At 42.0% G+C, this 12,181-nt stretch overlaps 1 protein-coding gene across 1 annotated transcript in view; it reads right to left on the minus strand.

Annotated features, from left to right (window-relative positions):
• Positions 1-12,181, minus strand: part of Fbxl13 (F-box and leucine rich repeat protein 13) — a 143,697-nt gene that overhangs the window by 114,408 nt on the left and 17,108 nt on the right. The window contains exons 4-7 of the mRNA XM_013350411.2: positions 5,529-5,596; positions 4,923-5,077; positions 3,956-4,065; positions 2,218-2,385 (exon numbers count right to left, since the gene is read on the minus strand). Of these exons, the coding sequence (XP_013205865.1) occupies positions 2,218-2,385; positions 3,956-4,065; positions 4,923-5,077; positions 5,529-5,596 (501 nt within the window). The remainder of the gene's footprint in view (positions 1-2,217; positions 2,386-3,955; positions 4,066-4,922; positions 5,078-5,528; positions 5,597-12,181) is intronic.

Raw genomic sequence — 12,181 nt, forward strand, 5'->3', positions numbered from 1 at the left:
ATTTCAACAACAGAAAGCTTACAAACTCAGGAAAACTGAACAACTCTCCACCGAGTTACTGCTGGGTCAAGAAAGCAGTAAAGAACTTAAAGACTTCATAGAATTCAATAGAAATGAACACACGACGTACCCAAACTCATGGGACACAATGAAACAGTGCTAAGAGGAAAATTCATAGCACTAAATGCCTTCATGAAGAATTTGGAGAAATCTCATACTAGCGACCTAATAGCACCCCTGAAACTCTAGAACAAAAAGAAGCAAACCTAAGAGGAGTAGATGGCAGGAAATAATCAAACGGAGGGCAGAAATCAATAAAATAGAAACAAAAAGAACAATACAAAGAATTAATGAAACAAAGAGTTGGTTCTTTGAGAAATAAAATAAACAACCCCTTATCCAAACTAACTGAAAGGCAGAGAGAGAATATCCAAATTAAAAAAATCAGGAACAAAAAAGGACATAACAACAACCTCCAAAAAATCCAGAGAATCATGAGGCCATACTTCAAAAACCTGTACTCCACAAAATTGGAAACTCTAAAAGAAATGGACAAATTTCTTAATAGATACCACTTATCAGAGTTAAATCAAGACCAGATAAGCAATTTAAATGGACCTACAACCCATAAGTAAATAGTTATTAAAAGTCTTCCAACCAAAAAAAAAAAAAAGTTCAGGGCAAGACAGTTTTAATGCAGAATTCTACCAGACTTTCAAAAAAGTGCTAACATCAATACATCAATACTCCTCAAATTATTCCGCACAATAAAAACAGAAGGAACATTGCCAAATTCTTTCTGTGAGGCCACAATCACTCTGATAGCCAAACCACACAAAGACTCAAGAACAAAAGAGAATTACAGACCAGCTTCTCTCAAGAGAATTGACGCAAAAATACTCAATAAAATACTGGTAAACTGAATGCAAGAACACATCCAAAGATTATCCACCAAGAAGACCAAGTAGGCTTCATCCCAGAGATGCAGGCATGGCTCAACATACATAAATCTGTCAATGTAATCCACCGTATAAACAAACTGAAAGAAAAAACACATCATCATCTCATTAGATGCTGAAAAGGCCTTTGATACCCCTTCAATACCCCTTCATGATAAAAATCTTGGAGAGGTCAGGAATACAAGGGACATACCTACACATACTGAAGGTAACATACAGCAAGCCAGTAGAGGGATCAGTTGTGGAGCCCAAGGCAGTCAAAGGCCCGGGAGAGCACAGCTGTCTAAATTAACCCTGTGCCACAGAGAGGGTGAAAAGAAAAGGGCACACGACGTGGCTGTGCACTCTAACGAAAACCCAGCACGCGTTGACTCATGAGAAAACGTAAAACAAGCCAAATTTGAGAGATGCCCTATAATAAGACTTGCGTAATTTTCATTTCAAGGGCCCAAAGATTAAAGGCTATGGGCTTGATCTGGGCTGAAGGAAATCAAGAAGATGTAACAACCGAGTACAACATACAATCTGGACTGGTCCGACGGCCTTGGTTGCTGACTGTAAGAGAATGGCCTGCTTCCGTTCTTCAGGCAGCACAACTCTGTCGGATCTGAGACTTTTCTATACGTCCTGGCTGATTGTCATACATAGAAATGTGCTCAAGAGTGGTGATGTTTCAAGCAAACACAATTTTAGAATTGTGGAGCCATGACTATATAGAAACAAACCTATTTCAACAGTACTGACACCACAAAAGGGGGAGAAAAGCCTGCTGTCGTGGGTTCTGAAAGTATATGCACAGGAGCATGAAATTATCTGAAGGTCCTCTGTGTTGTCTTAAGATGCATAGCATAAGCCTCGATAAAGAAGGAAATATTCGCAAAGACAAAATAGGTCAGAGAGACAGACAGATGTACGTGTTAGCGGTACGATATCACTCAGACCACTGATAGTGGTATAAAGAGAAATTATTAGAATGAGTGATAGATTTTAAGCTTTATTTCTTGACATCAAAATACCCGAGAGGCAAAAGAGACAACGTTAAGTGTGGTGGAGGGAAATACTCAAATATATTCTAGATAAAGGGTTAATGTTGCCAAACTATATAAGGAACTATAACAAACAAGTGTGAATTACAATAGAAAAAGCCGTCATGACAGGTAATTTATAAAGGAGGGAGCTACAGGCACCACACGCTCACCCTAACGGCAAGCTCTCCACAGATCGCAAGGCCTGCCCACATCAACAGAGCCCTACCCACCAGCAAAATCGCTCGATCTGGCAGCGCTGCGATCTCAAATTCCACAGGCACAGCCGACAGGGCCGCTTCAGAGGCACTTTGCTCGGGGCTAATGGGCTTTTCCTCAACTGCTTTGGACTTCAAAAGCTTGTACTTCCATTTCCTCAGCTGAAGTTCGTGCTTTGAAATCTGCAATGAAAATAACTTATAAACTCCACGGGCTTGTTCTAAGGGTCAAAGGCAATGATGCCTAGAAAGCCCACACCTGGCATTAACATTAGCACCAGGGACACGCTGCTGATTGCCATGTGACCCAAGACCACCTCAGCTTTTACAAATTGTTTCCATTAGCTATCGTAAATACTGGCGCAGGAAACCCCTTGAGAGACCTGGTGTTGTCTCCAAAGATGAGAGAACTGTGGGTCACAAAGTGGCGTGTCCAGCAGCAGAATCACCAGTGTAGGGACACGGAAGGAAAGTGTTAGCGAGGAGATAGCCAGGACAGGAGTTGAGGAAAGGTTTCAGAAACCTGTCTGATTTCTGGTTACAGCAAGCCCGCTTGAACATGATACATTTCCTGAAAGCTGTAACGACAATGCACTTCTACGGTCAGCGAGCAACACAATTTTAGTGTAAGGTCTTTACCTCACACTCTCGGGAAAGCCAGCACGCCAGGGATCACGGCCTTGGTGCCCAGCACATACCCTCGCTCACCGACTGCAGAGTGGCTGTTGGCCAAGAAGTTGTATAGGGGGAAGGAATTCCTAAACACTCGTCTAACTACAATATATACAGGATAGAATATTGCTAATACCCACTCTACATACCAGCCAGGGCATGCTAAATAAACATCACGAGGCTCAAGACAGCCCCAACTTTTCTCGGGTTGGTTGTAGCTGACTACGTCACCGTTAGAACATCCGTGACCGGCACACTACCTTGGTACACACAGTGGTTGCAAGCGTGGCGTGGGCAGAAGCAGAGTGAAGTGGTTTCCACGATAGGAAGAGGACAGAGGGTAGCGTGCAAAACAAGCAAACTCAGTGTCCGTCAGTTGTATACATCTAGAAAGCAGGACCTCTGCTTAACGCATGGCAGACTCCAGTGTTTCTCAGGCTTCACGCGATCCTCCTGCACACGCGGCACCGGCTCCCCCAACAGTCTGATGGGTTGTGGGTGAGCAGGACTGCCGAGCCCGCCCTCGGAGGGCAAAGACTTAATTCCAACTTCTTTTCCTCTTTCCTATTTAACTCAACTTTGTATTTGAAAGAGATTAAAAGCATTGCCTACTAAATAGTACGACTGCACAAATCTCAAGCTTATCTCTGTATCTGACTCAAGTACTCTGAATGTTCTAGAACAACCAGGGCAATAAAATACTCAAGTAATGTAAACAGAAGGGAGTTTTAAGTTTTCAGGTGTTTCCTTGGATCCTCTTTTTTAATTGCTTAAATTATGAGTGGGTTTCCTAATTACAAATAATTCTCCAAGTTTAGCCATTAGTAATTAAAATAAATTTACTATTGAAACTGGCATATTAAATGTTGGGGGAAAAAAAGCAACTTAATCTTACTTAGAAAAGGAAAAATTTTACTGAGTCCTTATCTTCCTCATTTTATTCATATCAGAGACTCTTGCAGTTTAGACATCTCAACATTAATTAAAGAATTCCTAGTGTCTTCACCAATATCTTTAAGCCAAATATTAAAATGACATTTCCTTCTTTTTTTAAAAAAAAAAAAAGTGTCTGATATCATACCAAATCGTCTTCTCTTGATTTACTCCTCTGTCTGGCTTTCTCCTTCCATATTGCTAGGATAAGTTTTTGCCTTTGGGTATAAAACATCTCTCGCAACCGGAGCAGCGAAACTGCAAGAAATGCACTTGGTTATTTCAAGTAGCGAGAGCTGTCTCTGAAGATGGAATGAACGAATGCTTCTGACAGCTTGGGCTTCATTTTAATCACACAAAATTAACTACTGCTTAGCATTAGATGGCACTCTAGAGACTTTTAATCCTGTAAATATCCCTGTGCCCTTAGAAACTGAAGATATATATAGTTGTATAGGGGGAAGGAATTCCTAAACACTCATCTAACTACAATATATACAGGATAGAATATTGCTAATACCCACTCTACATACCAGCCAGGGCATGCTAGATAAACATCACGAGGCTCAAGACAGCCCCAACTTTTCTCAGGTTGGTTGTAGCTGACTACGTCACCTACATATATATTGCCTTTTTTTTTGTTTTTTGTTTTTTGTTTTTTGTTTTTCGAGACAGGGTTTCTCTGTGGTTTTGGAGCCTGTCCTGGAACTAGCTCTTGTAGACCAGGCTGGTCTCGAACTCACAGAGATTCCTGCCTCTGCCTCCCGAGTGCTGGGATTAAAGGCGTGCGCCACCACCGCCCGGCTTATATATTGCCTTTTTAAAAAACAACTTTATCTTTTACAAAACTTGGACTTCTAAGCATTTCATAAGAAACATAACCACCACATAGTATTCGGATATTCAGAATTATGTGTTCTAGAATTAAATGGATTGTGTGATACACGTTAGAGGCCCATAACTCAAACACAGGAGCCAGGAAGAGCAAATAGGCTGGGGAGCAGGCAGCTTTCCCAGCTGCACCCAAGCTACGCACTCTCTAGGTTTAACGGTTGGTTTGTTGGTTGGCGGTATAATTGAACGCCCAAACTAGGTGCTGTGGGGTGGACATTTACCTACAAGTCTTTCTCTAGTGGTCTTCACATAGGAGAACCAGTGAATGAAAAATGATTTCAGACATCTAGAATTGTAATGTTCTATTGCTCTGTTCATTTTTTCGGCCATGATTGCCTCCTGATTTGCACGAGGTATTGCGACCTCCTTCCAACCACTGCAGGCAAAAGATAAAGAAATACATTATTTTCAAAATAATACTTTGAGACTAGGGTAATAGAGTCAAAAATAAAAGAAGTGGAATAAAAAATGAGATGCCTTTTACTCCCTTAAAATCACAGCACACGCGCGCACACACAACTTGAAGAAGTTCTGCTAATTAAGATGTTGTAACAAAATAAACACATCCTGGGATAACATCATCCTCATAACTTCAATTTACACAGAGAATAACCTTCACAATGATTTTTTTTAAAAAAGGGGAATTTAAATTCCCAAACATATACAAACGCAAGGATTTTAGACAAGCTGTGTTTCAGAGCTGTGTACTTTTAACTAAGTACAAGCCCACCAAATATAAGAGACGCACAGAAGGCAGAGGTAGCCTTCCTCCGTGTGAATAATAGAAGGGGTAAAAGACAAACAATTTGGAGAAAACGCATCCTCACCCAAAATGGCTCTTCACTAAATGTCCAGTGTAAAACGTGCAGGCTTTCACCATCAACTCTGGAGTCACCTAAGAGAGATAAGTAATTGAACTGCGCGTTAGAAATAAATAGTGCTGTGGTCCCAGCACTCAGGCAGCAGAGGCAGGAGGATCTCAAGGACAGCTGGTGCACAGAGCTCTAGGGCTCCCTAGCGAGACCCTGTAAAGCATGGAAGGTGGAAGAGAGACCCTGCAGGGCGGCCGAGGAACTGGGACAGCTGCCTCTGAGGAGAAGAGGGAGGAATTAATACCACTTACATAGTTAGAAACTGTATTTTTTCTTTCTTTTTATGTTTTTTGAGCTATACGTTTTCCTCCCCTCCTCTCCCCTCATCCCCTCTCCCCTTCGACCCTCTCCTGTGACCCCCATACTCCCATTCACTCAGGAGATCTTGTCTTTTTCACCTTCCTGTGTAGATCCATGTGTGTCTCTCTTAGGGTCAAACTGTATTATATGTGTCTACTATCATTTTTACTGAAGTCGTATCATTTTGTATATTTTATAGATTCTTTGAAACCCCACACATACATACAATGCATTCTGAGCACGTCCACCTTCTACCCCTTACACCACCCACTCACCCCCACACCCATTCACAATAGACGTGGGGACAGCTGAAGACGGTTTGACCCGACTGACCTTCTCTATGCCCTCGGAGGAGCAGATGAGACGGTAGCACATTTCCTCTGTGGATGTGAGCACTGTTAAGGACCAGGAATGTTTCTGTCTTTTTTTTTTTCTGCATATGTATGTGAGGTGTGGTGTCTGCTCACCCCTGTGCACAGGATTGCTACAAATACAGTGCCAACAAAGTTCAAGTGACTTTAAACTTCGTAATTTTGATCTTAAAAAAAAATCACAAAGATTTTACATGAGGCCAAATTTTGAAATAATTCAATGCTGCCAATAAAAATGATATTGAATGGCTCCTCTTTCCGGAGCTTAGGAAACTGAACGGTGACTGTTACCTGAGCCCTTGCTGCTCGGTGCTTTCACGCTGGCAGGAAAGAGACCTCAGCACTGAAAGCGCGAGTGGATGCAAAGTGTGATCACCGAGGATGCCTTCAGCAAGGCGAGGCGCCCAGGGGATGAAAGGCCACTTTGGATCTTAAGGAGCTGTAGATGTAGACATACGAAAGGCCACCTCAGCCAGACACCAGGCTCTCAGAAAGAGAACCAAGCCTCTGAAGCTCAGGACACAGCAGCAGTCTCTGAAACAGAGCAACAGCTCTGTCTGCACAACAGTGCCAGGGCAGGGCGTGAAGGACCATAGTTCCGCCGTGAGCCATTCTTCTCCATCTCCGGTAAATTACTAACGGGTACCTTGATGACAACTCAAAGGGTCTGTGCATGAAGGAAGGCTCACTGTCACCTGCTTTTCAATGCTCCATTTTATAAACACATTCAAATAAATACGATTTTAGAAAAATAATTTTTCATAAGCTTGTAGTTACTTACTAACAATTTTATTAAGCAAAGTCACTGAAACAATTTAGATTAATAACAAATATTACTTTTTTGTTTTGTTTTTTGTTTTTCGAGACAGGGTTTCTCTGACAACTATTACTTTTGAGGAAAAGTCTTGCTATATAAATCAGGTTGCCATGGAACACCTGCCTCTAAATCATGAATGTTGGAAAAGGCATTATTTACATCTCAGATGCTGTAAATAACAGGAAATAGGACACACAAGTACTATAAAATTGCTACCATTCTTCCATGTTACGCTTAAATTTACAGAAAACAACATTAATCTAACTCAAATCATCACTCCCATACTTTGTTCCAGATTATAAGAATATTTAAATTGATGCTTTCTCAGGGGCTAGTAATTATCCAGTCTCTCTCTTCTTAAAATTTTATTTATGTGTCTATTTATTTATTTATTTATTTGGGTCAGGGTTTCTCTGTGTAACCCTGGCTGTGCTGTCCTGTAACTCACTCTGTAGACCAGACTGGCCTCGACTCGCAGAGATCCACCTGCCTCTGCTTCCCGAGTGCTGGGACTAAAGGTGTGCATCATTATGGCTGCCTCCCTCCGGTCTCAGAAGAAAAGAAGTTCGATGACAGACACCAAGGGCCAGAATTAGTTACCAAGGCTTCTTGTCTGCAGCACAGGGCCTCCCTCTCCCAGACCAGTAGAGCCAAGCCCAGGGGTCCTAGGTTCACTCTCCTTTCCCTAGATGAATTTCATCTGCATCTGTGAGACTACTTTTTTTTGTAGTAGTCCATGACTTTATTTTTTTTCTTTTTTTTATTTATTTTTTTTATTGAGAAAAGGAAAAAAAAAAACAAGTTAAAAAAAGTTTCCAGCCTCCAATTTCCCTCCCCCTCCTCCCACCCTTCTCCCCTTCCTCCCATTCCTCTCCCCCTCCCCCCACTCCTCTCCCCCTCCCTCTCCAGTCCAAAGAGCAGTCAGGGTTCCCTGCCCTGTGGAAAGTCCAAGGTCCTCCCCCCTCCGTCCATATCTAGGAAGGTGAACATCCATACTGGCTAGGCTCCCACAAAGCCAGAACATGAAGTAGGGTCAAAACCCCGTGCCATTGTCCTTGGCTTCTCATCAGTCCTCATTGTCCACCATGTTCAGAGAGTCCGGTTTTATCCCAGGCTTTTTCAGTCACAGACCAGCTGGCCTTGGTGAGCTCCCAATAGATCAGCCCCACTGTCTCAGTGGGTGGGTGCACCCCTCGTGGTCCTGACTTCCTTGCTCATGTTCTCCCTCCTTCTGCTCCTCATTGGGACCTTGGGAGCTCAGTCCAGTGTTCCAGTGTGGAGCTCAGTCCAGTGTTCCAGTGTGGGTCTCTGTCTCTATCTCCATCCATCATCAGATGAAGGTTCTATGGTGATATGCAAGATATTCGTCAGTATTGCTATAGGATAGGGTCGTTTCAGGTTCCCTATCCTCAGCTGCCCAGGAAACTAACTGGGGACATCGCCTTGGGCTCCTGGGAGCCACTCTAGGTTCAAGTCTCTTGCCAGCCCTAAGGTGGCTCCCTTAACTAAGAATTGTGCTTCCGTGCTCCCCTATCCAGCCTTCTTTTATCCCAATCATCCTGTTTCCCCAAGTTCCCCCCATCCTCCCCTTCTCACTTTTCTCTCCCCATCTCCCCTTACCCCCATCCCACCCCACCCCCAAGATCCCAATTTTCTCCCCGGCAATTTTGTCTACTTCCCAAAGCCAAGAGGATAACTATATGTTTTTCCTTGGGTTCACCTTCTTACTTAGCTTCTTTAGGTTCACCAATTGTAGACTCCGTGATCCTTATTTATGGCTAGAAACCAATTCTGTGAGACTACTTAAAGCCCATGGTTTTCATTGATTTTAGGTTTTAGATGGCGCTCCTGGTGACAGCACCATTGAAAGCTGTGTATGGCATTTACAAAATTATCAAATATAAATGTTAAGGATTCAATTTTTAAAGCTGTATATATGAATATATATACATATATATCTTGAACATATTTAAGGAGGAAATATATAGAACATTAAAAATATATTTGTGCTGTGCATATGCAGTGTGTGTACAATGTATCTTCAGTGTATTGCAGTATTTGCAGTGTGTGCATGCAGTGTTTTGTGTAGTGTGTGTGCAGTGTGTGTAGTGTGTATATGGTATGTGTGTGCTGTGTTGTGTAGTGTGAGTGTGCAGTGTGTTATGTGTATATGTGTAGTGTGCTGTGTGGTATGTGTGATGTGTGTGTGCAGCGTATATGCTGTGTGTGTGCACAGTGTGTGTGTGCAGTGTGTGTAGTGTGTGTGTGCTTGTATTATGTAGTGTGAGTATGCAGTGTGTGTTGTGTGTATATATGTAATGTGTTGTGTGGTATGTGTGATGTGTGTGCAGTGTGATGTGTGTGTGCAGTGTGTATGCTGTGTGTGTGTGCAGTGTGTGTAGTGTGTGTGTGGTATGTGTGCTTGTATTGTGTAGTGTGAGTATGCAGTGTGTGTTGTGTGTATATATGTAATGTGTTGTGTGGTATGTGTGATGTGTGTGTGCAGTGTGATGTGTGTGTGCAGTGTGATGTGTGTGTGCAGTGTGTGTAGTGTGTGTGTGCTTGTATTGTGTAGTGTGAGTATGCAGTGTGTGTTGTGTGAGTATGCAGTGTGTGTTGTGTGTATATGTATAGTGTTTTGTGTGGTATGTGTGATGTGTGTGTGCAGTGTGATGTGTGTATGCAGTGTATATGCTGTGTGTGTGTGTGTGTGTGTGTGTGTGTGTGTAAGAAGCCACAGAGGAGAGGAAAACAATATAATTTCTCATGTTTTAAAGAACAGACTAAAAAAATTGGTTACCTAAAAGGAGGAATAGATTAGATCTTAATATTAATTCTATATCTTGTACTATTACATATAACTGGAAAAGCATAATTATATCAAAGGAAAAAGTAGGTAACATCAATATTGAGCAACAATTAGGTAATAAAATTTAGGTAATAAAGAAGTATTACTTTTACTGAAACTACCTAACAGAATACATTCACTTTAGGGAGTGAAAGAGTTGTGTGATGTGTCTGAGCTGAATTAAGTATTCTTTAAAAGAAAGCACTTGTTTTTCTGTGTTAGGCATTGGCCCGAATGCACAGCATGTGAGAGCTTGGTGCACACAGAAGTCAGGATAGGGTATCAGATCCCCTCAAAGTAGAATTACAGGTTGTTGTGACTTACCACGATGGTACAGGAAACCCAACCTTTGTCCTATATAAAAGCGGCTGTCCTGGAACTCACTATCTAGACCAGGCTGGCCTCAAACTCAGAGAATCACCTGCCTCTACCTCCCAAGTGCTGGAATTAAAGATGTGTGCCACCATGCTGGGCTGCACACTCAGCGTTCTTAGTGACAGTGACTCTCTGGTGCTGTTACCCTGAAACTGGTGTATGCAGTGTAGAACACAGCTGGTCTATAATTATGCTTTTGCCTACAGGACATTTAATCATTCAAGTTCAAGTTGTCAGTTGTGAGCAGTAATTCTGATCACTAGCGATTAGTGACTTATGATGCATTAATTAAAGGTCAGTCAACCAGACCATCTGGGAGGACTAGAGAAATGGTGCCACAGTCAGCCAGACCATCTGGAGGACTAGAGAGATGGCACCGCAGTTAGCAGCACCGTGTGATTCTCCAGAGGACCTGGGCTTGATTTCCAGCACCAACACAGCATTTCACAACCATCAGTAACTCCACTTCCAGGGGACTCTGCGCCCTCTTCTGGCCTCCTTGGGAACTGCACACACAAGGAACCCAGATATGCATGTAGGCAAAACACCTATACATACAGAATCAATTTTAAAGGTTTTATATTTAAAAAAAATAAGTGGGGAAAGAACCTTAATGACATCAAATTTCTACAGTAAATGTAGAAAACCTAGCAACAAAAATGGCTAGAACAAAGAATGAGAATGGAGTTTATAAGACACTTTATGATCCCCTTAATACAAACAAGACAAGAGAACTGTTGTCAATTACAGAAGAATTAGACACATGCAGCCAAGTACAATAGAGGACTCTGAATTCTGACTTGAACAGAACATTAAATAAGAAGACATTTTTGAGACAATTAGGGAAGCTCAGAAATAGAATAATTATGTCTGACTATAATTAACACTAGGAGATACTCAACAATTGTTGCAATTATGTTACACAATGGCACTATTTTTGTCTTGTGTTCCTTTTTTTACAATTATTTTAATCAATGCATACAAATAAAAAGTATACATATTAATGAGACACTATGTAATGTTTAGCTCGGTACATACTGGGTGATGTTTAGGTCCAATTAAATGTATCTCCTCGAACATCTGCCACTTCTTTACGGTTGTAACTTACAAAAGCCTTCTAGCTTTTTAAAATTATTTTATTACATGTTTATTCACTTATGCTGTGTGCATGTGTGCCTCAGCTCATATGTGGAGGTCAAAGGACATAGGACACAGAAAGTTCCTGTGACCTCTCTACAGCTGGGACGTCTCGCTCACATCTGCCTGCAGCTGGGTCATTCATCATTCTTCCTCCATGGCTTCCTTCATCTGCCAGCCCCACTCTCCCAGGCCCTGATAATCATCGTTCTAATCTCAACGTTTTTGAGATCAAGGTTTTTTAGATTCTACTAATGAGATCACAAGACGCTGATCTCTGAGCCTGACTTGTTTCCCTTAATGTTATCTCTGTTCATGGTTCTGGAAATGGGAGAATTCCAGTTTTTCATGGTTGCATAGTCTTCTGCTGTGTGTAGGCTGTGTGTATGCCTATTTTCTTTATTCATTCACCAGCAGATAGAAATGGTACTGTTCCTTGGCTACAGTGACCAGTACTGGATTGATTCTGGGATTACAGACATCTCTGGCTTTTATTGGAGACAGTCCTACAATCTTGCCTAGGCTGAGTTCAAGCTCATGATCCCCCTGCCTCAGTCACTCAAGTGTTATAATTACAGGCTTACACAACCACACCCAGCTCTCCAGATGGCTCTTCAATACACTGACTTCATTTCTTTTAATGTGTACAAAAAGGCAGGACAATATGGCAGTTCCCTTTTCTGTACATCCTCCTCAAAATGTATGTTGTTCTTCCTGGAGTAGGATCCCCCTGGTTGTGCTCTGATGTGTTCCTAAGAGG

The sequence above is a fragment of the Microtus ochrogaster genome, chromosome 26 (assembly GCF_000317375.1).
Source record: "Microtus ochrogaster isolate Prairie Vole_2 chromosome 26, MicOch1.0, whole genome shotgun sequence".
Taxonomy (NCBI): domain Eukaryota; kingdom Metazoa; phylum Chordata; class Mammalia; order Rodentia; family Cricetidae; genus Microtus; species Microtus ochrogaster.